Below are 27238 nucleotides of genomic sequence, written 5' to 3' on the forward strand. Positions count from 1 at the left end.
CCACTCAGGGCTCTAGTACCCTTCGTGCCTTCAAAGCACCATACAAATATTAACTAGTGTCCTTCTGGAAGAAAGAGCAAAGTCTCATTGTGTAATTTGGGAAATAAGAACTGGATCAGTTGAAAGTGGGCTTGAATTTGGACTTCTCTCTGAGCTCCACGTATACATGGCTAGGACTCAGTCAGAACATTCAGCCTGTCTAAATGGTCCATAGAGCAAAGGCCAGTGGTGGAACTCTTACTAACACATTGCTCTCTACAATTATTCTTTTATTTATTCTAGTGTATCATCAGCTCCTTCCATTCAGAATTTCCCAGCTACTCTGGGCAGCCCAGGCCTTCCAGTGGACTCATTAATTATGTCCTTCTCTCTTCCCGGTCCCCTCTCTCCTCAGGTGTTCAAATAAACAATCAATCATCCATTTCCATGTTTGCACAGATAGAGACGAGGAAACTTTCAACTTTCTCTAAATATAGGGGGAAAAAAATCACAACTGCTAATAGACTTTTAAAAAACCCAGCTAGGAGAATTTTCACAGGAATACTAAAGAAACACAGAGAACAGGAAGAAATATGCCTTTTATTAGAAGTCTCGTATGTACAGGAAAGCTGTTCCTCACAGCACAGGGGAGGCTGTGAGGAAGAGCCGCTGTCATCAGAGGTCACCACGCTTGCACCGGTCACATCATTTCAACATCGCCACGCTCCGTGAACAAACAGAACCATTACACAGAGATGCAAAAAAGAGACGCAGGTACAGGGACGGACCCCTCACATATTTTCTAAAAACAAGTGGACACAAAAATACAATGTGCCAGTAAAAAAAAAATAGGCATATCAGTACGTCTTTTTTTTTTTCTTTTTGTTAACACACGATATGCTGAGCTTTCATCTCAAGCTTTTTTCACGTCGGGATTCGCAGGCACTTTAGCAATCCAGCCATGGTTTACAACAGGATGTTCAGACCAACAGATGAGAAGATGGAAAGACGGGAGCAACCCAGGTCCTCATGACCCACACGTATGTTAATGTAGTGACACAAGGGCGATCTTTCGTTGTCACTGTTTGGGGACACCAGAACGTCCTGTGGGATGTGGGACGACTCTCCTCTTATTTGCCTTTTCTGTTTCATGGTAGAACTCTCTAGAAGCCTGATGGCATCACCAGGCAGGGGGAGAGCAGGTGGATGAAGAGACAAACATCGATTCCAATCGACTTTAAAAGCCGGAGATAGCAGGTGAGATTTTGGAATCCCAAAATGAGTGTCTGCCTGATCTTTGTCCCATGCTATGCCCTTCTTGCCAACTCATCAAATAAAAACTAATTAAAAGGATGACTGGAAGGTACTGGGCCAGACGCTCATCCTGGGAGAATTCTTCCTCCAGCTATCGCCCCTCCACGTCGTGACACACACCGGGCCGGTAGGCGAGCGGCCCCCTGCCCCACCGGGGCTGATGCCCGTCTCCCGTGTTCTCCCCGCAGAGCTGTGATGACTCAACACATGCGTGAGGGAACAGGACTGACTACACGAGGGTATTTATAAATGCAGACAGAATGATCACATCACTGGTAACACTGAGTTATAAGGCCGTTACAAAAGGACCCCCCTGATAACCAGACAGTGTTGGAATATGGCTTAGCTTCTTTTTAGATGAAGGAAATTCCTGTTACAAGGAGCTGAGAAAGAAAAGGGAAACCATACTGGTCACAAAGGGTTAAAAATGACTGTGCGGGGAAATACCACAGAGCCCCGATTTCTGGTGTATGTCACCCATTTTCATCCACCAGAGGTGGAGATGTCACCTCATCTGAGAAGCTCAAAGGGGAAAAAAAAAGAGGGATCAGCATCACCTGTGACTTCAGGATGATCTGTTGCCACAAGCTGCACAGGGCGGTAACACAAAGCCACGGGGTCTCCAAGGCTGGGCCAGGTTCCCAGCGCCCAAGAGATGAGGAGCGTAGGATGCCTTGAACAGGTGATTGTCACATGGCGGGAAATTCTTCCATGAAATAGACAAGTGAGACACAGTGGCAAAGACATTAAGGCCTTCCATCAAACTGCCCACACTGCTTAAAGGCACTGATACCAGCAACAGAAATACTCCATAGTACCACCAGGGTGTTAAAAAAAAAAACTCCCGAATACAAGTCTTCGTAGGAAAGTGTCCTTTATTGCATGACACGAAGCGTCCGCTCTGCTCCTGCTCAGGAATAGAAGGGCCTCCCTTTCTCGGGGGTCTGGAGTCTGTTCAGCCTGGCGACCTGAGACGGCGAGGGGGGCACGTCCTGCCGGAATGGCCCCTTGGCGGGGATGTGACTGGGGTCCTGGACTTTCTTATATGAATCATAGTTGTTGAGCCCCTCGGGGGCCGGAGGTTGCTTCTTCATCTGCTGCTCCTTTCGCCTCTGCTCCTGGCGGAGCAGCTCCTGGGTCTCCAGCATGACCCTGGCGTTGAAGCCGTGCCCGCCCAGATAGCCGTTTCGGGAACCTTGGTAGCTCGAGTACCTGGGGTTCTCCTTGGCACTCTGGAAGCCTTCCCCGGGAGGGTAGTTCTGTTCCCAAGAATCCTGGGAGACAGAGCTGGCGTTCTTCCTGCTTTGCCTAGGAAGCAAAGCCCAAGGTGAGTGTGAGTGTTGGGAAAAGGGGAGGGAGGGAGACGAAGGGGAAGAATGAGGGGGTGGTGGTGTGGGAGCCAGAATAGCATTGCTACATCTCAACAAACATCACAGTGAGTCCTCTATATATGAACCCTAAGTCATGAACTTTCAGACATGCAAGCGCGCATTCGTGGGTCCAATCACGTAAGTTAGCTCCCGTGTCCCGCGTACATTGTCATGTGCTTGCGCCCTCTGTAAGTGGTTGCGCTTTTATGCACTTTACTGAGCAGTACTGTAGCGAGTACGGTAGTGCAGTATCTTTACTCCGAGTCCAGGACGTACGCAGACACCACTGGATCATTTTGTCAAGAGAGTAGATAGAACTGAATGGAGCAAGGAACCAGAGCCTGTGCCGTCAATGTCAGGCATGAGTGAAACTGCAGCTGGCCCTCCGTCTCCTGTTGCCGATGACCCTTCAGCTCCACCATCTCCCACCTCGTCTCCCTCCTCCAGTCACTAACTCTTCTTGCTTGTTCATTCCATGCCAGCCCCTGTATGCCAGCTGTCGTACTGGACTAATATAGTTTTCAAGGTACTGCACTCTAAGAGTAAAAATGTCTTCTTTATTTTCTGTGTTTGTTGTTTATGTATTATTTGTATGAAAAGTATTATAAACTTATTCCAGTATGGTACTATATAGCCAATTGTGTTAGTCAGGTACCTGGGCTAACTTTGTTGGACTTACGAACAAACGGGACTTTCAAATGCACTCTTAGAATGGAACTCATTCATGTGTTCCCAGTAAGGGGACTTACTGTATTTGGCTTCAGCTGATTCTCAGACATTGTGATAGGAGCTGAAGGATGAAAACGTGACTGACTCCGGCAAGCTCGAGTCTGAGACAAGTCTGCGTGGACAATGGCTGCACGAGAGAGACAGCAAACAGAGTCCACAGCTACTCAGAAACAGGGTCTTCCTTCTGTGTCTGGGCGGGTGTGATCTGTTCTGCTTAGGGTAACAACATATCCTGCAATTTAGACTCATTGGCAGGATGCTCTATAGGGGTATTAGAGATTTGGCAGCTTCTGTACCAGCAATAATTGCTCGCTTTACAACATTACAATTCAATTCTAAACAAGCCAAACAAATATTTTACACAGCTGCCACCCTCATGCCAGAGATGCTAGCTAATATGAAGTACATGGAATGGATTACAATATGACTTCAGTTATGAAAGATTTAAGTCTAGACTTCTCTATGATTAAAAATGCAACAGGCAGTCCCTTAAAGCCCCGGCTTTCGAGTTATATATGTCAGCAACTGACAACCTCTGGAATACACGCTCATCAAGATTGCAGAACCTGGGTGTGTGAGGAGTAAGCACTATTTTCTGCCCACAGTATCCTCATCCAAGACCAGGGTAACTCACTCATATTCTGTCACCCCGAGATGGGGAAATAAATCAGAGACCTATAGAAATTTCAACTTCTTATACTTTCTGCAATAAAGTTGCACATCATTTTCAGGAAACATTATTGTTTTGAAACATCTTTAATTTACTATCAGGTCTCTAGATGCTTTTATGAATTTACAATAAGATTGGCTATGATAAAGTAAAACAATTTTGTGCCAGAAAGACAGACATGCCCTAATTTTTTTGCCTTGAAAATGGAAGAGAGGGAGTGAGAATTGAGTCATAAAACAAAATATATTGCTCCATTTATCAATAAAAAAATGATTCGGTGACAGTATGTATTGTTCAGCCTTTCACATCAACACACACTACATGACAGAGTGTTCAAAAAGACTCGGGTAGGGGAAAAGTAAGGTCTATGCAGCATTGGGTCCCCCATAGGAATGAAGCCATTTGCATTTCTGAACATTCAGACGTGCCATCAATATGGTTTGGGATGAAATCTGCCCATTTTCCATATGACCTAAAATGTAGTCAAGGGTATTCCCAATAAGGAAGATGAACTACTGTTCAGACTCATCTCTGGCAATGACTGTTTAATGATGAATTAAACAGTCTAAAGTATATTCATCCTTGTAATGGGAATCAGGCCATGGGTAAAATCAGCTCAGGCAAGAATCCTTAGATTTGATGGAATAGTTTATTTGCCTAAAGCACTGATTATCTCCACTTAAAGAGTCATAAATTAATCTGCTCAGAGCCGTGAATGATGGAAAGTGCCAGCATGAAACCAAGGGATTTGATATTAATCATGAAACTTTAATTAAAACAACAAACTTGTTACTGATGTTACAGCAACAACATGGGATTCTTTCATGGGTTAGCTATCAATTTAAGGATAACTGGAGATAAGCTTCTTCAACCTTGGTCCACGGGGATCCACTAGCCCTGTTCATCCTGGTCCCCAGCTGCACGAAGCCTGAGGCTTTGCTCCACATGGTCATGGACCAGAAGTTGAATCAGTCCAGGAAGGCAGAGTTTTTTTGTACTAGGACACATTGAAAATTCATTAACAGTTTGTTTGGGATGGAAATTATGAACGTGGGAAAAAGAATTTCTTGTAGCTAAAATTTTCTTCAGATTAAGCAGTTTGGAGAGAAGGAAGAAAACCTCCCAGAGGTTTGAAGTAAGACATGTGGGGAAAGTTCATACACACAGATGTGTATGTGTGGACACATGTACATACATACACACACTACCTTGGAAAGGAAGCTAGTGTATCAGCAAGCTCCTGATTAAAGAACAGGACAAGAAATGAGCAGGTTGTAGAGAAACACGAGAAAGCAGCAGACAGTAAGTTTCCTCCACGTACTGGAAGATGAGGCACGAGGCACCGTGGGAGACCGGCTGGGTGCCCCAAGGGCATAGATCCAGCCCTGGGTCTGCACGTGCAGCTATGAGCCTGGGAGGGTTCTCAGGTTCTCTAAGAACCTCAGGGTTCTCAGGGTCTCAGGCGGGCTACTCTGGGCTCAGGTGGCTTCATCAATGCAACAGGCAGAATCTCTAATCTCATAGGATTATGGGGAGAAATAAAAAAAAATCACATCTGTAAAATGCTCACAAAAGTGTAGCATATGCAGGTCATGGGTGATCAATCAGTGACTTTGCCTCCAATGATTAGGCTCTGAGTTTTGGGGGAGCATCTTTCTGACCAAGGAAAAAAAATAAACAAAAAGATTACCATTTTGTCCTTTGGGATGGAAGGGTTGGTAGAGATAAAGGAACAAAGAAAGGCACCAAAGACAAACTGAAGAACGTTCACTCGGAGAAGCAACTCACAAACACGTCCCAGAGTGAGAATCAGAAGCAAGCCTTCCACTGTCCCAGGGTTGCTCAAAGGCTACCAATAACACGGGAGCAACAAAGCATCATTCCTCCCAGTGAATCTCTTTACAACCAATACACAGGTTTGTTGGGTCCTGGAATGAGCTCGCTGGAGATGCCTGAGGCCACCCAAAGCCCACACCCTGGTTTGGCAATAATTGCCTCTTAGTGATTATGTCTGAAGACCACCCTCACTTAAAGGACACCCAGAAAAGCTCCTGCACCTGAGGAAAGCTGTCAGGCATCACGTTGAGGAGGACACAGAAGGATGAAGACAGACAGACCTGGGCTGGCAAGGTGACAAACAGTGGAGGCACGTAATAAATGGGCCTGGTGGGAGATTGAGTCAGGGCGTGGAGACATAACCAGGAAGCAAGGTGGATGATCAAGAAGCCACCAATGGCAGGAGGAAACATGGAGAGGAAACAGACGGTGGGACAAAGGAATAAAGTAACACATCCCCAAAGGGTCTTGAACACACTTTTTTATCAGTGACTATGACCCAACCTACTTCTACTGCTCAGATTTAGAACTGCCTTTTGGATACTAGAACTTCTATGGTAGCTCAGACTGTAAAGAACCTGCCTGCAATGCAGGAGACCTGGGTTCAATCCTTGGGTTAGGAAGATCCCCTGGAGAAGGAAATGGCAATCCCCTCCAGTATTCTCAACCTGGAGAATTTCATGGACAGAGGAGCCTGGTGGCCTATAGTACAGGGGGTTGCATAGAGTCGGACATGACTGAGCGACTAACACTTTATAACACTTTAGATACTAAGGAATAAAGCTAGAAATTTTAAAAAGGATTTGTAAAAAGAGAGTAAAACAGAAAAAACAAAACTAATTTAGGAATTAAAAAAAAAAAATCCGCTTCCAGTTAAGAATTGAGTGTTGGGCCGCTCAGGTCTCCTTTCCCCACTGATCTCACGTTACCACCTGGCTAGCGTCTCACTGACATTTCACAGCGGAACCTGAATTCAGCCTATAGGTTTCCCTAATCACGGCAAGACTTTACAAACCCCTCTGGCGCGTATATAGCCCTCTAATTCAAACCACCTCATCTAGTGTGCCTGATCCCAAGTCCTGACCATTTGTTTTCTTTTATGCTCCACTTTGCAACTGAACTCTGTGTGTGTGTGAAATCTTTTTGGTATCAAATGCCACGGCGACTTGTTTAGACCAAACTCTGTCAATTGTCCATATCCAAAGAGCAGAGGTCAAGTGTCTTTGAAAAATATCACATGTCAGAAACTGGGATTTGCTTCTAGTTCATGAAGGTCACAGCCCCCCTCAACCTCCCTCCAGCCTCTAGCTGAGTGAGGTGGCTCTGTAAGGAACCAAGCTGCCTGCAAGACCCCGAGTTTCTAATTTCCTCAATCAGAGGTGCACATGGAGGAGTTACGGTTGACCTTTGAACTGTGTGTGTTCGACTGCATTAGTCCACTTATACTTATATTTTCCAATAATGGATACCTAAGGACAACATGTCTGTGGTTGGTTGAATCTGAGGATACAGAGTAGCCACGGATGGAACCATGGATATGGAGGGCCGACTACAGTAAGTCCCCTACATACAAACGGGTTCCGTTCTGAGAGCGTGTTCACAAGTCTGATTTGTTCATAAGTCCAACAAAGTAAGCCTAGGTACTCAGCTAACACAATTGGCCCTATAGTGCTGTACTGGAATAGGTTTATATTACTTTTCACATAAATAATATATAAAAAACCAACACACAAAATAAAGAAATCATTTTAAATCTTACGGTACAGTACCTTGAAAAGTACAGTAGCTTAGTACAACAGCTGGTACACAGGGGCTGGCATGGAGTGAACAGGCAAGAAGTTATTGACGGGAGGAGGGAGAGGAGGTGGGAGATGGTAGAGCTGAAGGGTCATCAGCAACAGGAGACGGAGGGCAAGCTGCAGTTTCACTCAAGCCTATCGTTGATGGAACACATGTTTGCATCTTTGCACAACTTGAAGATTTGTATGTAGAGGACTTACTGTAAAAGTTATATGCAAATTACCACCCCCACCCCCACACACCTGTACTCTCTAAAAGGAGTGAAGCGGGTGTAGAAGTTGACCAGCCCCTCACACCTAAACTCACGGCATTCTTTCTTTTTAAGGTGTCTACTTTTCTCCTATCCGCACAGAGTAAAATGGCTAAACAGAAGGGAGCTGCAGTTGATCAAAGGGCAAGTTCTGGCTCTTAGGGGATCGTTCACTGACGGCAGTGGTCCCGCGGCAGCAAGCCTCAGGGCTATGGAATCACAGGTGCTTCAGAGGAGACATGGGAGGGAGGCAAGGGGTGGGGTGCAGGAGAGGGTTAGCAGTGGACATGCAGAGGGGTGCACCAGCACAAAAGGATCGGTTTGGAGGACCGAACAGCTTTGGGAGGTGAGCAGGAGAAACCCGGTGGATGTACTTGCTTCTCTCTTGTCCTCTTCCCAAGGACGGAGCCCCAGGTCTCCTCACATCTTCCCGCCAGGCCCTCCCACCCCCGTCCCTCCTCCTACCCTTCCCGAGTCCTCTGGACATTTCTCTTCTCACTTCTTCTCACACACTTTATGAGAGCTCTCCCCCATCCCTTAAAAAATGATCTCAAACACAACTAAAATACAGGAAGCCAAACATTTGGCCAAGAAGACCACAGCCCCTTGAGCTTTTATGCTAGTTACACCTGTCCTTTTGGAGAACTCTAGATTTACGGGGTCCATTTATGCTAGTTACCCCTGAGCCGTGCAAAGTAAAAGTTCTCTTTCCGTTTCTCAGCGGAGGAATCTGTCTCCGGCCCCACGGGAGGTCGCAGAACAAACACCAGATCCCAGGTCTGACCCCCTAAGCCCCGTCCTTGCGGGGAGCAGGTCACTTCACTTCCCAGGAGGGAGCTGTCAGCTGGGGATGCTGGCATCTCCTGAAACACCTTCCTGCCTGGTCCCCCGGCCAGGTAAGCCACGGTTCCCACCATTGAAGAGCGGCTCCTCGGAGGTGGAAGCGGGGAGTTCCCAGGGGACAGGGACGGGGCGTGGGGGCCGGGGTGGGGCGCGTACCGGGGCAGCGAGCTGTACTGGCGCTGGGCCTGCTGGAAGCTCTCGCGCTCCTCCTGCCGCTGCCGCTGCATCTGCACCTCCACCGACACCGAGTGCCGCCCGCTCTGCGCTGCCGGCCTGGAGTTGGGCTGCGGGAGGGAACACAGCACAGGTCACGGGAAAGGAGCTCCGAGCAGCACGGACTCGGTGACTGTTTCAGTTCTCAGAGACTGACTTGGAAGCAACATGTGACTTCCGTGAGTTTTTTAAAAATCAGCTGCAGCTTTCTCAAGAGGCACCTTTTTTTGGTCTTGTGAGCCCCAAATACCCCATCACCCTAAATTTTAATTACGGCCTTAGGATGGTTTAAAATCGAGAGATCCACCTTTCTAGTCTGCCTAGTGAGGCTTGGTAAATACAGACATTAGACACTAGTTTACATCCCTTGCATAGACAGCAAACACAGGGGAGCAACCCTGCTCGGAAGACTAGGATAGTTTGTGGGAAGCTGCCGTACCGCACAAGGGGCACAGCTCGATGCCCTGTGATGACCTGGAGGGGCAGGATGAGGCGGGGAAGGGAGCCAGGAGGGAGGGGACATATGTATACACATGGCTGACTCACTGCCTGTACCACAGAAACTAATACAGCACTGTAGAGCAACTATAGCCCGATTTTAAAGGAGCCAAAAATATAAACATTTGCTTCAATAACTCACAACAGTGGGAAAGTCCCTGGCTGTACCCTGGAAGGTTGGCCATGCTGGTGAAGCTTTCAGTAGTTAGGCATCTTAGTCTAGCAGTAGGATGCACTGTGGCTGATTTTCCTTTTGTTAAAGAATGACAGTTAAATTTTGAACAGAGATTAGCTGAAACTAGGCACAGTTCACCATATACAGGTCTTCTAATCCACCGTGGTAGCCACATGTGAACAGAATAGCTTGTCCAAAGAATAAACCTGCAAGCTAATAGCTCCTGGGATTGGTTGTGAAATAATACACTTTGCCTTAGTTATTAAGAAATGGCATTGTTACCCAGGTTAATTATATGCTACAGAGAAACAGTCAATCCTTCTGGCTAAACACTTCATGCAGCAGGTCGTCTGCTGATAGCTGCCGCTGACCGGAACCAGATACTGGGGGAGTGTATGGTGCTGGGCCATTGCACATGCTTTAGCTTCTAACCAATGGCTCTGAGCTCACCTTTACGATCTAGCATTTTGAAAGCAGCTCCACTCACAATAGGCAACGATGCCTCTAGCTTTACAAACACCCGACAAATGTTGATCATAGCCATCAATGGCACACACTCTTAAGTAACCCTTTTTGGCACTCACCAACCTCAGTTCCCTTTGAGTTATGCAACATTGTGCAACAGGCTTATTCCAAACAAAGAATTTCTGTGATAAACAAGTTATTGATTTTTTTTTTTTTTTTTTAGAGCTGAAAGCCAATAGCAGACTTGGACTCGATAATCACTTTCTAAAATAATATGAGTCTCAGCACTCATTTGGAGCCTAGAAAGATAACACGTAGGCTTGTTCCTTAAAGAGTGGTTCCTCTGGTGGCTTTTGTGCAAAGAGAAAGGCAGTAACCTCTATTGTCCCCTTTCTGCCTGGCCAGCATATCCCATTTGTTGGTAACCAATAATGAAGCAATATGCAGGACAAAATTTCAAAGCATATGGGCACCGTCAGCGAGCATATTAAAAATATCCCGATACAAAAATAATATGTGAAGAGATTAGACTTTACGATACCCCAGTCTCTCCTAGTGGATGTTTATAACCACACACATTGGAACAAATGTGTGTTCAGAGACCCACTCCATAACACGGTTCAAATAACATCCGTGGTGCCTTCAGTAAAGAAAACATGTTGCTGAATGAGTTCTGCTTATGCAAACAAAGCATGAAGCAATTGTTCGTCAACAACATTAAGGAGACAAACAGTTCCTTCCATGACCCTGGACAAGGCTGGCCCAGAACAGTACTGGGGTGATCTGTTGTTGGTAGGGAGCCCGGGAAAGCGCCAATGGACAGGAAAAGTGAAGCAAGAAAATATGCCTTCAAAAAGAACCCCATTTTCGTTTCCTTTACACTCAGTCTAAGCTACACACAAGTGTCAAATAGTCTTGAAAGACCTGGCATTCTGCTGCAAGATTTACTAACCAGCTTTTCAAGCTCATGCTGTTCTGTGACATGCTGCTTGTGGAGTTGTGAAAAGAAAATGCAAGGTCTTGTAGAAATTTCAGGTGTATTTTTAAGTTGCTTCTCCCAGAGGCCTGAAAATTTGATACTGATGGAGGGAAGAAAAAAAGTTGAAGGGTTTGTGTTTTCTGGAAAACACTCTGTGTTTTCTGGGACTGTTCACCTCCAACCTTATCAGTGGCATATCTCAGTGCATCTGGATGAATCCCAGTAATGAAATTATCATCGGGTGGGACCTGAAAACTTAGAATGAGGGAAGGAGTCTGGAATCAGCAAACTGACAGATTTCATTGTTTGCTTCACTCTGATGAAATACACACCCCAGCCTTGCTATTAATATTTTACTCTCTCTCTTCAGGTTATTAGAAAGAATCACCCTTATCTTTAGGATGAAAGTTGACTGGGCCACAGATTTCCAGGGAGATTGTGTGCATGATGGACCCAGAGCAACAGCGAAAGAAGTTCGTCCTGGCCAGTTCTCTACTTGGGCTGCATCAAAAATAATTGGATTCATGATTTCAATGAAGATCTCATAAAAATGTGAATTGTGGAAACGGATTACCACCAGGAACCCTGACTTTAAGACACTGGAGTTTTGTGGTTTCCATCCCAATGGCAGAAATAGAATGAAACAGCAGAAATAGAAATATCTAGAGTCCAAAATCACAAAAATAAAGACAGAAATGAAGGAAGAGATCATGTGTAACCCCAGCGAGAAGGGCATGTTTTCAGATAAAACAGTAACAGCGACTACAATGACAAAGCAGCGTCTGTGTGGGGAAACATACAGGCAAAGCATAATTGTGATGATTCTAGAGATTCACCAGATAACAAGACAGCAGCTCTGTTTTAAGACAGCAAATTATAAATAACCCTGGCCTTGTTTGTTATGAAACTGGTGACAAGCAATGACCTTTTAAGGAAAAAAATAGCCAAGGTTGCCACAGCCATAATAATGATAGAGGTTGTAAGACAGAAGTAAATACATGATTATCTCTTACACAATACGGTGGAGAACCACAGATACGTGACTCTCTTCATGTTTAAAAACCACCAGTCAAGACTATGCAGGTTGCTTTTGTAAATGAGCTGTAAAGTACTGGTGTTTATCAGGATTATGAAGAGATACTATTTATATTACATTAAAAAATTACATAAAACTTTGAAAGCTGCACAATTTCGGTATTACTTACTAGCGTAGAACAGAATGTGAAAGTCTCTTCTGTGTACTATTTCAGTAAATTAAGAAATGCTTCAGCAGTTCTCTCCATTAAGTAAAACCATCCTTATTTTTCCAAATTAAAAAAGACAATACAGAAAAATAAAAATACAAAGCCCAAACTGTTAATATACTAAAGAAAGAACAAAAATAAATATACACCTTACAAGTTTCAGAACTGATCAGAACTAGGTGATATCATAAGACTTTTAGAGCTTCATGTAAAAAATGTGCCTCATGAATAAAATTCATTAGTTCTATTAACATGTACATAAAGCTTTTAATAATTTTTAAATACACTAATTTTTCTTCTTATAGATAAGAAAAAGCATGTAAGGATATGTGCATGTGCTTTTGTATGTGTTCATGCATACACATAAATGTAATAGTCTTATAAGTGATTATTTGGGGGAGGGTTTTCTACTTAAATTATGAATAACAAAAATTTTCAGTTCTGTAGTGACCTAGAAGGGATAGCTGTGGGGAGTGGGAGAGGGTATGTGTGTACATAGAGCTGATTTATGTTGTTGTATGGCAGAAACTAACACAATATTGTAAAGCAGTTATTAAAAAACTTTTTTTTTTTCAAATTTTCACATATGTCCAGGGCATGGAGAGAAAGCAAAAATAAAATACAAAAAGTCTGTGTGCTTTGGATGAAAACCTGTGATGAAGATGATGAGGACAATGAAGATGACAATGATAACACAAAGAACAATGATATCCCTTGAGATTTAAAGTTCTCATTTTAGCATTCAAATATACTGTGATCCTAGTATGAATTCCATGTTCTGATAACAAAAGGTTACCGAATCATGTTAAGGGTGTAAGTTTTTGACTCTGTTTAAAAGTGGCCATTGCTAACATTGGTAAATGATTTTCTATTGTGGACTTAATTGCCAACTTCTAATCCAAACAAAGTTAACTTTTGTCTCTGGATCCTATCTTCCCAGCCCTCCTCCCCTCTACCCATCACACACTGTACTGACACAGCTATCGATTGAACTCTGTGGGTTCTGAATGTTGAAAAGCTTAATTGCTACTAATGATGTGAGTAATGGCTGAAAAATGGCAGTGCATACCAATTTCCCTCATCAAGATTTTATAAATATGTGTTTTGGTCTTAACACACTATTTGTCTTCTTCTCATCTTTCCCAACCAGGGCTGGGGGTCTGGTTTCCCGTCTGAATCAGCAGATAGGTTGAAAATAAAGGAGCAGCCCTCCAGCGTTGCTGATGGGAGGCAGGCAGCCTCACGCACTTCTCCACCAGAGGGCTCCTTGGGTATTACAGCCCTTGGGTCATGGGACTCCAAGAAAGAGGGCTGCTCTGCAGCAGCGCAGGGACACCCTTCCACGGCTCCAGGGCACCCCTTTGCTGCAAGAATGGCTCCCTCCAGGTGGATTTCCAAGGGAGGTGATGTGAACTGGAGTCAAACTCCACACAGTAAGACTGTCAACTAAGAAGGAATTTCCTGAGTCCAGGCGTGGAGGCCCACTAGAAGGGGATGACAGCAGACGCCTTTAAAGTCTTAAGAAAGAGGAAGACAAAAAAGAACCATCATTTCCTCAAACTCCTCTGGTCCAGGGAAGGCAGTCTAGGGGTGTAGGATGGCTGTGCAGTCTGACCAGCCCTCTAATTAAAGCAGGTGAGACACTAAAATGTTAAGAGGAGCCAATAAAAGTCCAAGGTAGGGACTGCCCTGATGGTCTGGTGACTAAAACTCTGTGCACCCAATACAGGGGTCCTGGATTGAATCTCTGGTCAGGGAACTAGATCCCACAGGCCGCAACTAATGACCCTGCATGCTGCAACAAAGATGGAAGATCCCAAGTGCTGCAACTAAGACCCGGCACGGCCAAATGAATAAATAAACACTTAAAATAGAAGTTTCTTTAAAATCAAAAGTCCAAAGTAGGAAAATGAAGAAAGGAGCAGCTTTTGTTTTATTTAAGGACAGACAGCTAGGAAGAAAGCTTGGGGGAGAAGAGGATTTTCACATTGTGGAGGATCAATTTTCTATCTGAAGGACTAAACTACTTTCAGCCCCTACCCACCCAGGATGGAAAGGATTTAGCAATAGAGCTATTAAAGGCTCCATTATCCCATCCATCACCCGTCTCAGTCAGTGAGTCTGCTTGTGGGCAACAGTCAGGTATCTGCAAAGTTTTAACAGCATACTGTACTTAGGTCTGCAGCCTGCAATTTAATTCTTTTAAAAGCAACACACTAAGTCCTGTCCATATCTGAGCTCTGTGATAATAACCCTAACCTCAGCTATTGTTCCATTATCTTAAGAAAGATTTAAAGCAACTTGCTGCTTTATTTATGCTGCACCTGGCACTACGTGGGGAAGAAGTTGCTTTTCCTGCTTCTTCTTCTTTTACTCAACTTGGGAGATAACTCACTTCAATTATGGAGCTAAGGAAATTTTCTAGGCCTCTGCTCATCTAAAGACCTTTTGTGCCAAAAATCAGTGCCCTCCAGCCCAAATGTTATTTTGAACAAAAGCCCGGGAACAGGTGCACTCTGTGCTGCTAGAGTCAAGAGAACATTTTGAAAAATGGAAGAGTTAAAAAGGACCACTTGGAGGAATTTTCTGTAGCATCTCTCTCTGTATGTGAAGTCTTTGGCTTGGGTATTTTTTCTGTATGATACATCTGACTGCACTGCACGTGTGGGCATTTCCAACAAGCAGAACAATTTCAGCTAATATGGTCTAAGTTGTACCCACAGTTTGAAGATGTGCTTATGGTTCCTTAACACTAAAATGATTACAAACAGTTCCAATAGGTGAGATCATGGTTTCATCTTTTCCAAATACAGTGATCTTTCAAGGTCGGAATATATATGAGAAGAGAATAAACAGTCCAAAATACTCAAAACTCTTTTTGTAAAACAGATAATAAACACCATAGACCAAGCTACATTCTGAACAACTGAGCAGCTCTTCCTAAGGCAACAACGAGAATTGGTATGAAAATTAACACACTACATAGAATTACAGTCACTTCAAGCTCATTTACCTGATCTATAGAATGGGGAATACCCAGCAAGATCCCAACTGTTTGAAAATGAAAAATAAATAAATAAATAAAAAGTCAACTTTTGACCCACAATTTAGGAAATTATTCCATTCCCAAGGTAATCAGCCTGTCATCCAAATAATTCCCTGCTCAATAGGAAAAGACCCTATTGAGCCAAGCCAAGTGGTCCATCTGAAGTTGCTATGGCACTTTTGATACACAATAATTTGGTCTATGAACTTCAGTAGTTGAGTTTCCTAATGTATAAGATAGTCTCAGATTTCTAACATGATTGCTTATATTCAATAGGCAACATAGAAATATATGCCAAAATGTTCATGTCCTACATTAAAAAGAAAACTTACAAAGATATCAAATGGGTACCAAATTGTTGCCACATCTCTCAGTACAAAACTTCTAGAGCTAAGGAGTAGGAAATGCTTATTTCGCTTCCAACAAACATGTAGAGCTTGCATGTGGACATGATGTTACTATCCAGAAATAATTCCAATTAATTTTAGGTCCCAAAGATGGGCTCCTCTGTTTCTCAAAGTTATATATTTGAAATATCTTCCAACTTCAAAGATGTGTTCCTTCAAGCTTTTTGTGCACAGCCACAACTAATTTGGGTGTGGTTTCCTTGTGTTCAAATGTCCCTGCTTTTCCCTACCAAGACTGCATGCAGCATTCCTTTTTTTGTATCAACTCGATTCTAGGAGTCTAAGGGCTTTCTTTCTTTGTTTTCCTGAGCCAAACATGATAATAAACAGAACATAATGAACACTCAAGAAATTTGATGAGTTAAATAATTAATTTTAGAATAAAACATGCTGCTTGGAAATTCACATGCCCAGGTAAAGTAAAATGGCTCAACGCTGCCCCTGCTGGGCTACAGCTCTATAGAGCTGGGGGTGTGAGAACCATTTCCACATGCCTATCCCTTCAGGTTGCCCTGGCCTCATTCTTCCTTTCAGCACATTTGTGAAAACATACATAGTTAAGGATGTTTATCCCACAACACAAAGAGGTCTGCTTTAAGAAGCCTAACAGGACTAGGTTGAGTCATTAAGCCCAACAATAGAAGTAAATGAACATAATTCCATCCTGTTGCTACATGGGAATGACTCATTTTACTCACCATCTAGGAAAATAAACTACATATTATTAATAGTGATATTGTTGCAGAGGACAATTAGATTTTCATAGGTGTTTACGTGTTTTATAACCTCTTATATCAGCTACCATTGATTTCTTCCAGGATGCAGTTCACATATTGTCTCTTCTAAGGCCCTCATCTTCCTCACCTGTACCAAGGTAAGGTCCTTCAAACTGGGATGACTTCTCCAATTTTCCCTTCTTTCATGTACAAAACGAACCATCTACAAACTCCAACTTGATCACCAAATTCCAGATCATAATGTCTAGGGTTTCTGGGTTTCTGGCTTTGTGTGGAGTGTACTAACCATGCTGGATTTTAGGTCCAAAGAGGACCTCAGCAATGATCTAAACTCTGGAGCAGTGCTTCTCACAGATGGTCCATGGATCACACTTGGAGAAGCTCTGAACCATGGCTGCAGTCACCTGGGTCCATGGAGACCTCTGTATGCAACCTGAGGAGCTCTACTGATATCTGCTTTACACACCCAGCTTCCTTTTAAATGTTTATTCTAACAAAAGGTTTAGTAAGTGACACTCAATCAGCTACTCTAATCCCCTTGGTTTACAAATAAGAAAACTGATGCCTGGAGAAAAACATTAAAATTATTTTCTGACCTGGCTAGTGGGCCAGCGTTCTGTTCGATACCATCCACGTTCAGACTTTCCAACTAGCGTGGAAAGCTCCTACCATCTTCCCTCTTCGTCTCTCCTTCCCTACGATGTGACCACACTCAGCTCTATGCCAGCCTTTTCTCATTCTCCCAAATATTGAGTGTAATCATATTCCCGACAGTGAACTGAACTCATTCACTTTTGGGACCCTAATCACTGCTGTGCTTTAGGAGTTTACATGCATGGATGGGACACCTTTGATCCCAACACCCTCCAGATGTTCCAAGACTCCAAAAACACACTCTTTGGACCACAGCCTCCTAGGCTTCATAATCCTAGACTACTGATACCCCACCCCAACTCCAGAATCCTCCCGGGCTATCAGGGTAACACCTCCCTGAGCTTCACTGACCACCTGTCCAGATGGGGCAGCGCTTCACCAGCATCCTCCCCAGGCTCGCCTTCCTTGACTTTCTGCCATGTCTGTCTTGCCATTCCTCATCATGGAATTAATCTAAAAAATTATTTTTCTAGATAACAAGGTCCTACTACATTGAACTCTATTCAATATCCTGTGATAAGCCATAATGGAAAAGAATGTTAAAAGAATGTATAACTGAATAATTTGCTGTAGAGCAGAAATGAACATAACACTGTAAATCAACTCTACTTCAATAAAATAAATTAAAAATAATTATTTTCCTATTCCCAGCCCTTTAAGGGTTGTTGGCTATGATCCCACCACCATGTGGACTAGACTTAACTAATACGTTACTTCAGCTAGATTTTCCTGCCTCCAGCAGCCTATTTACTCATTTCTAATTGATTCTCTCCCTCAAGTTTTCAAGGAGTCTTCACAATTCCCATCAACCTTGAACCCCCAAATCTGCTTCAACACCTCCCATCTGCACATGGGCTATCATCTCTAAGACAAAACACAAGATCAGAGCTCAAGTCTGGGGCTGGATTGGGGAGGATTAATTAGCCTGCCACACTGTGGAATCTGGACTTATCTTGGGGGCATTGAGAAGCCCATTCAAAAACTTTGCTGTAGAAAGACCACTCTGGAGGCTTTGGGAAGAAGAAATGGAATTGAGCTACAGGCAGATACACAGTGGGGGTTCAACAAATACACATAGGGGATGGGGGCGAATCAACAATCTCTAAATACTGTACTTTGTGCAGAGTAGATACACCATAGATACAGAGAACTAATTTATTTAGGCTCTGATTCTCAGAAAAATGTATACAGAAAATATTTAGTAAACTTTAAAAAAGGCATAGTTGCGAGTCAGAATATTCCTGCTGTCTTGTCATCAGGCAAACGAAACCCATTATGCAATGGACAGATGGTGCAACAAGATATAAAATGAAATTAGCAATGATGAAACCCAGAAGGAAATGAGGAAAAAGGTCAATATGCTAAAGGTCAAAGGAATTTGGCTCCATCTCGTCTCGTTTTGTAAAGGTCTGAGGTCACAGCTATTAATGGCTTTTACCGCAGGGAAGTTGTAGGACTTCCTACAACTGTGTAGAGGCACCAGACACTCACCCAGGGTTGTTCAAAGCTATAGGTACGTCGCCGATCCTCCACGTCTTCATCCTGTTTCGCTTGCTGAAATTCCTGCCGGAGACGCTGTATCCGATCATGGTTGCTAGGAGTTGATCTGTTGCTGAAAGACAAAATGGGCAACAATGAACACTCTTCAGAAATACAATCTGTGGATGGCAGTTACTAGGGAAAAAATGGCAGCTTGCTGTGAAATGGTGCTGTTTGGGAGGAAGTGAAATTTTAAGACCATATCTAGGCATTTCAAATATGTGTGTTCATTTTGTTCTTATGATTAAGACTTATGGAGGTGATTTCAGGCAGATATTCAAGACGGTGAGCAGTATTTTTAGACATTCCTTTTTTACGCAGCTCTTTAAAAGCCTCATTTCCTCTTTGTAATCTGGTAAGGTGTTGGCAACAACAATAGTTTAGAAAGGACACTGCGTGAAAAATCATAAATACCAAGGTCCTCTGCCTTCTTGGAATAAGACACAGTGCCTCTGGGCTGTGGCTTCTGTGTTTACAGAAAGTGCACATAAGAATTCCTTCTGCTCCAAATATCACAGTTGTAACAATCAAGTGAGACAATCCCATACCTTATAGCCTCACAAACATACAGTATTATTTACATAATGCCATTATATGACATTCTTATTTATGAGTTATCAGAGGTCTAAACACAAAAGCTCACACTCACAGCATAAACAAAAGACAGTTTAAAAACGTCGGGTGGTAGTTGAACTGAATCAATAAGTTAATAATATTGTTGCCTTCATTTTGATAACTTTGAATTCTGTTTTATCCTCACAGAATGCTTATAAGATAGGTGCAGAAGGTAGTATTACACACACACATGCACACACACACACACACAGATATAAACTGCCATTCAGAGAAGATAAGTAACTTGTTTCCAGTCTTTCCCTGGCCAGTAGGGAAAGCTGAGACTAGAATTCAGAATTTCCTAGCCCTCTCAGACAGTGAAGAGTCTGCCTGCAGTGCAGGAGAACCAGGTTCGATCCCTAGGTCAGGAAGATCCCCTGGAGCGGAGCATGACAACCCACTCCAGCATTCTTGCCTGGAGAATCCCTCGGACAGTGGAGCCTGTCGGGGACCCTACAGTCCATTCAGTTCACTTGCTCAGTCGTGTCCGACTCTTTGCGACCCCATGAACTGCATCACTCCAGGCCTCCCTGTCCATCACCAACTCCCAGAGTCCACCCAAACCCATGTCCGTTGAGTCAGTGATGCCATCCAACCATCTCATCCTCTGTCGTCCCCTTCTCCTCCTGCCCCCAATCTTTCCCAGCATCAGGGTCTTTTCCAATGAGTCAGCTCTTCGCATCAGGTGGCCAAATTATTGGAGTTCAGGGTTGCAAAAAATTGAACATGGCTGAAGTGACTGAGTATGCACAAATCAATCTTAAATCTCACGGTGCTTTTGGTCAATTCCATTCCCTTAGCACAAAATCACATCCAATCCGAACTGCTACTCAAGCACATTTGGTACACAGTTTTCCAATGAAACTTTAGATTTCTTGAGGACAAGAACCAAGTCTTATATTTATCACATATACCCTCCAAGTTGCTGGCAGAATGGGAAGCTGTCGGCCAACAGAAGGATGGGTCCCTTCATGGAACACACATTGCCCTGGTTACTTAGAGCAGATCTGACTTCTCTTGGCCACACAGCTCCTGGGTAATGGCATTTGTGAGGGGTGGCCTGGAAAGAGAACGTGTCAGAGAAGAGACTATAAAATTCTCAAACTAACATATGTCTTTGTATTATTTCACAAATTTTGAGGGACTCTAAAGGTTTGAAAATCTCAAACTGAAATGATCACATTGAGGACCATAACATGAACACCTTCTAAGAAGACAGGATTGTCTCTCTTCACTTCATCTCCTGGGTGGGTTCCTACCACCTTCATGTTTCTATTAATTTCATGAGAGTTTTTAAAATAGCCGGTTGACACATTCAATTTGATGATTTTCCCATCAATGAAAACTCATTTTCCCTTTGTTTCTCTTCTGACAAATCTTTGGGATTGATCAGCTGGAGGACATAGAAAGTTAATGCATCTGTAGGATGTACGACTTGACACATGAGGCATCCTTCCACTGCTTCAGACTTCCCCTCCACACTCTTGAGCCTGGCAGCCTGGCAGGCTTTTAAGTCACATATACAGCATCTTATCTTGTCCCAGCAGACACATTTTCGCAGTGTAATGCCCCAACCACAGAGCTCCTCACTCTCCATGGGAAACAGTGATGGTATAGGCATGTGTGTACATTCCTCAGACAACGGCTAGGAGAGTCAACATTCATTCATCTCACTCCCTCTTTCCAGCTGTGACTCTCTTTTGTTCCTGGCTAACTTCACAGCTTTTTTTTTTTTTTTTTTGACCAGGTAGCTCAGTTTGTAGAATCTTCGTTCCCCAAACAGGGATCGAACACAGTTCCCCTGCCATGGAAAGGGGGAGTCCTAACTACTGGACTGCCAGAGAATTCCCTAAGTGTTCCTCTAATGTCCTTTCTTTCTTTTTTTTTTTCATTTATTTTTATTAGTTGGAGGCTAATTACTTCACAACATTTCAGTGGGTTTTGCCATACATTGACATGAATCAGCCATGGAGTTACATGTATTCCCCATCCCGATCCCCCCTCCCACCTCCCTCTCCACCCGATTCCCCTGGGTCTTCCCAGTGCACAGGCCCGAGCACTTGTCTCATGCATCCCACCCGGGCTGGTGACCTGTTTCACCATAGATAGTATACATGCTGCTCTCTCATGTCCTTTCGTTCTTTCTTTTTGACTGTACTGGGTCTTCAATGCTGTGCACGGGCTTTCTTTAGTTGCGGTTAGTGGGGGCTACTCTTTGTTGTGGGTGTGCAGGCTTTTCTCTTGTTGTGGAGCAGAGGCTCGAGGCACATGGGCTTCAGTAATTGCAGCACAGGGCCTCAGTAGTTGCGGTTCGCAGTCCCTAGTGTGGGCTTAGAAGTTCCGGCACATGGGCTTAAGTGGCCTGCAGGATGTGGAATCTTCCTGGATTAGCGATCAAACCCATGTCCCCTTTATTGGCTGGTGGATTCCCATCCACTGTACTGTCAGAGAAGTCCAACTTCACAGTTTTTAGTAGAGGGATTTAGGAGGCTTGACTGATGAAGTACTTTACAAGTCCAAGTAGAAATATTTTCCTATTATTTATTTTCATGTAGCACAGTTTTAACCTCATAATTATTAGGTCCATGAAGTCCAAGCCATTGGTGAAAACAGACCTCTTCTTACTATTTGTGATTACTTGAACATACAGTCTCCCAACAAGGGAAGTGGACCCAGGGTCCTTAATGTTCAATTCTAGTGACCTCCATGTTTCTCGTAGGATAAGACAAGTCCTGGAAGTCATTTCCAACCTTATTTCCAAATCTGAGCTGCTGGCGAGACCACTGTTTCACTCTCTTTTCCTCGCTTCCTTTCTTCTTATGCTCTAGAAGAAGTGGACTGACCTGTCCGAGACTAGCAAAGCACCTGAGGGTTGAAGGCTGCCGCAGTTTCCTGATGGATGGAGGTTCTCAAAGACTGGGAGCCCATTAAGCAGCCTTGGGCGATAGCAGCAGGCAACCTGCAGGTGAGACCCTGGCTTCCAGAGATGTAACACCGCAACTGCTCAGCTCTGCCTCTTGGGGCAGTTATAAGCGTCAATAGCTCACATCTGGATTTCTAAAGTTTTTGGTTACCTCTTCTGCCAAGAAGGCCAAAGGAAATTTGAAATGCTTATTAGCATTAGTGATGAGTTCCTGAAGACCCCAATCAACTTACATTTGGGTTCATTGCCAACTTAAAGTTGCTCATTATTATTACTTTTTGGTGAGGAATATAATAAAGATATCACCTAAGTCAATCAGGTGGGTGAGTATAACAATAAAACTCTTTATGAGGAGTCAATCAGTCAATCAATTATAATTGATTCCCCCTCATAAGGAGAGGAATCAAAGATGCTTTTTGTGCAAAAAAATCCACATAGTTTACATTCAACACTAGCATTTAGCATGTTGGTGTTTATACACGTGCACACACACATGTGTGTGTGTGTGTGTGTGTGTATGTGAGGGAATGGGCATGTGTATCTTAAACTAAATGAAGATTCTAACAGAATCAAGAAAGCGTACATTGGATCAGACACTATAGAGATCCCTAAACCACATGTACAACCTAACCTTGACTTAGACGTAACTCAGATCTTTCCCATTCAATTACCATGGGGATGTACCCTTTCCTATCAGAGGTAGATCACAGAGTGCTAAGCCTTAAAACCTTCAGATTGGACTCCTGCAATGTGCTTCACAAATGAAAGTAGCTGAAAACACCAATCCATGCCAAATGCAGCCACAATCCCATTTGGAGATAAGCATCAGAGCCCATCCTCCACCCATGCCGCACAGGCGTGTGTACTCCAGCCGTCTTCTTACGTGCCCTGAATGAGGAAAAAACTTCATAACCGTGGCTCTCACCACTACACATGTCTTGTATATGAATCTCATCATCCAGAATGCTTGTTTAAAAATGCTGATTAAGACTCACCTTGAGATATTCTGAGCCAATCAATCCATCCACTGCAGGCCCAGGAATCTGCATACATTTGAAAGCACTGCAAGTGCTTTGAAAACTATGCCTGCAGGCTTCATTTGTTGTTGTTCAGTTACTAAGTTGTGTCCGATTCTGTGACCCCATGGACAGCAGCATGCCAGGCTTCCCCGTCCTTCTGTATCTCCCGGAGTTTGCTTAAACTCAAGTCCGTTGAGTCGATGATGTTATCCAACCATGTCATCCTCTACCACTCTCTTCTCCTTTTGCCTTCAATTTTCCCAGCATCAGGGTCTTCTCATGTCAGATGACCAAAGTTTTGGAGCTTCAGCTTCAGCGTCAGTCATTCCAATGAATATTCAGGGTTGATTTCCTTTAGGATTGACTGGTTTGATCTCCTTGCTGTCCAAGGGACTCTGAAGAGTCTTCTCCAGCACCACAGTTCGAAAGCATCAATTCTTCAGCACTCAGCCTTTTGGTCCAACTCTCATATCTGTATATGACTACTAGAAAAGTCATAGCTTTGACTATACGGACCTTTGTCAGCAAAGCGATGTCTTTGCTTTTTAATATGCTAAAGGAGGAAATGGCTACCCACTCCAGGATTGTTGTCTCAAGAAGCCCATGAACAGTATGAAAAGGCAGGCCTCATAGTTGGGACAAATTCCAGTGCCTGCAGGGCAATTAACTAAAGAGTGAAGGAGACCCACGGTGCTGTGACAATTGGGGGAAATATGCTTGGTCTACAAAGGGAGGCCCTTACTTGGTTCCAGTAGATTATTGTCCTGAAAGAGTACAGGTCTGATGTTGCCTTCTAAGATTTTTTTGAGAGAGAAGTCAGAGTTACAGTCTTCCCACCTCCTAATTTTAAATATTCGCTTGTTTTATTTTTTCAGTCCTAGGTGAGACAAAAAATGTTTGTTGCCTGCTAGCTTGTAATCTCTACTTTATATTCTGCAGCTGCTGCTTATCTTGTATGTTGCCTTTCTAGTCTATTTCCTTTCACTGCACTGGATAAGGCTACTGGATCCCTAGTAAGAGGCCCAAGAAACAAATATTAAAACAAAAACAAAAAAGACCACTGAGCATTGTCCATGGAGCCTTGCCTCTGCTCCTGAGTTGTCTAACCCATGGCACACTGGCCTTCAAGCTTGAGTTCTGACCTGTCTTTTCAGATCAGCATTTGCTGAGATAGAAGCGTTTGTGACGTAACTGATGAATTCTTTATGGACTAAAAATACTTTACCATTTGCATGTTTAATTATGCAGAGGAAATCCAGAAAGCTGGAATAGAGGGCAAGGGAGAAAAACCACTCATGGTTCTGGACAAGGAGGTACCTCCTTGGGAAACACTTCCCTTTCTATGGAAGGAAGGAGAGCGTGAAAGGAAAGAGAGGAGCTAGACAGAGGGAGGGCATGGATCCAGGGGCTCAGGAAGGGGAGAAGATTCTAGTTTCTAAGAGAAGAGAGGCTCCCAAGGAAGAGAGGAGATAAATTTGCTCATATCTTTCTTTCTTAGATAACCTCTCCTTTTCTTTCCATCTTTCCATTTCTACTAGGAAGTCGAAGAATTAAAATTCCACCTCCTTGAAGCCTTTCTTTATACTGCAACCCCTGTTCATTTTTTTCCTTTCAACTCCTCAATAATCCTTGTTCTCTGGCTTGTATATATTTTGTAAGTCACATCCCCATGGCGGGTAAATTGTTAGCAAATATTTACAATAGATAGACTTTTCAGGTGTCCCATAATCCCTGTTTCTGGGATTTACAACTTTGTGAGTAAGTCACACTCAAACAATTGAGTGTGGGCAGGGCCCATGACTTGCTGCTATCCATAGAAGCATGGCAAAGGTTATGAAATAGATATGATTATATGTATGTGGTTATGTAAGAATGCATGGTCCATCTTGCTGGTCCACCTCTCTCCTTTCTGGCACTGAAGAAGAAAGCCACCACGAATCCTACAGATTCCAAGAACTGAATGCTGCCAACGACTCTAAAAGCGGGAAGTGGCGCTTCCCTAGAAGAGGAGCCTCTGGGTGAGAACACAGGCTGGCTGACATCTTGGTTGCACCAGGATGAGGCCCTGAGCAGGGGATTCTGCTAAGCTGTTGTCACACCCCAGACCCAGGAAAACTGATACAGTGTGTTGTTTGAAGCTGCTGAGTCTGTGTTAACTTGTTCTCCAGCAAGAAAACAAATACCCATTAATGATGGCCTTGGCCATGTGACTGGATCTGGCCAGGAGGATGTTAGAGGATGTGACGCAAACAGGGATTTGCAATGCGATTGCATGGTGGGTCTCCCCCTGGTGACCACAAAAGATAACACATAAATTCCCTACACCTTCCTGTCTTCCACACAAACACATATCCCCACCACCATCACCACCACATCACCCTTTGACAATGTGAAGGGGATGTACACACTAATTAAATATCAAGCAGCCTAGTTGCGCACACAGAACTATGCCTTGCTGACACTTGCAACCTAATAAATATTGCCTTTTGCAAAGCCTGTTTGATAAAAGAGGAAGAGAGAGGAAACTTACTTGATGAATGAGTTTCACCGCTACCATTTATAGAGTTAGTCACTCCAAAGTTTTGGTCTTTGAGAAAAATTGCCCAAAGTAAATATAATTGCACAAGATGTCAGTGAAAGATGGTAACTGCCAGATCTTAATGCATGCAACCAACAGAGCATGCTTTCCTCTCGATACCAGTTACAGCCAAAATGCCCCATGGAAGTCTATCCAATGGCTTAGGATGACTCCTCTTGTCAAACTCCCCACCACTTCACCAAAACACCCCACTCTGACTCTGTGCTCTCTGCAATCAGCCCTCATAAGGTCAAAGCAGCACTGCGAGGGTTTTCCCAGAGTGTAGTGAGAACAGACCCCTCAACCAGGTTGTCTGGTAAAACTAAACTCAAGGACTCATTCTAGTTTTCTCTTTCTGGCAGAGACTGGTAACCAGCTAGGATATGGGTCACACACAACCCACAAGGAGATATTCCTGGTTAAAATGGGTTTTACTTAGTTTGCCAAGGATTCAGTTCATAACAAGTGGTGCAGTGGTAAAGAATCCACCTGCCAATGCAGGAGATGTAGGAGATGTGGATTTGATCCCTGGGTTGCGAAGATCCCCTGGAGAAGGGAATGGCAGCCCACTCCAGTATTTATGCCTAGGAAATCCCATGAACAGAGGGGCCTGGGGTCACAAAGAGATGGACACGACTGAGCAACCGAGCATGCATGTACTACGTAACAGATTTCCTTCAAATCCCCAATTTACAAAAGAATAGGCACATAGTAAAAAATTTTGGTTAACCATATCAGCTCATACCTTCAGCTTCTTCATTTTTGTTATATACTTCTCAGCTCTACCCATTTACTTTTTCGGCCTAAGTACAAAATTCTATTCTAAATGCTAGTAAATTTCACACCTGTACTTGGCACTGGGATGCAAGAGGATATTATTCTTTTTCTCAATTAAAAAAAATGCAAAAGCCAATTTCCAAATTATATCTGAGATAGTGGAAATAACACAGCTTCACACTGAAAGCATTTTCCTGGTGTATATCTATCCCTCCCCGCAGGTATTCCATGGGCACACCAGAGGGGAAAACTGCCCACTTTTCTGCTGAAGGTACTCTTTCTCCTCCACCTGCTGGGACTTCAAAGACCTATCCTCTCCAGATCCTAGGATTCCGCAGTTAAGATGCTGAACCCTCATTATGGTCTGCGTCACAGCACATAGAAAGGAGAGAGTAAATTAAAGCTCCCAGGACTCCATTCATGTACACTCAGATCCTGTTCTGCTGACGTCTGTCTTCTCCAAGACTTGGCAGTGTCTTCAGGTAACAACTCAGCCTTCATGTGAGGTTCCTCGGTTTCAGTCGACCTATTTAAGGGCGGTGTATCTTTTTATTGATTTCCTCAGTATTTACACAGAT

General features: G+C 43.6%; 1 protein-coding gene across 18 annotated transcripts in view; it reads right to left on the reverse strand.

The window, feature by feature from the left end:
- Positions 1-559: 559 nt before the first annotated feature.
- The window catches only part of PARD3 (par-3 family cell polarity regulator), a 561862-nt gene continuing 535183 nt past the window's right edge, over positions 560-27238 (reverse strand). For all 18 annotated transcript variants that reach the window (XM_043480525.1, XM_043480524.1, XM_043480531.1 and 15 more), the window contains 3 exons: positions 18701-18821; positions 8948-9075; positions 560-2601 (listed from right to left, as the gene is read on the reverse strand). In XM_043480525.1, coding sequence (XP_043336460.1) covers positions 2205-2601; positions 8948-9075; positions 18701-18821 — 646 coding nt within the window. In that variant the 3' untranslated portion in view covers positions 560-2204. The remainder of the gene's footprint in view (positions 2602-8947; positions 9076-18700; positions 18822-27238) is intronic.

This window comes from Cervus canadensis, chromosome 10 (genome assembly GCF_019320065.1).
Source record: "Cervus canadensis isolate Bull #8, Minnesota chromosome 10, ASM1932006v1, whole genome shotgun sequence".
Taxonomy (NCBI): domain Eukaryota; kingdom Metazoa; phylum Chordata; class Mammalia; order Artiodactyla; family Cervidae; genus Cervus; species Cervus canadensis.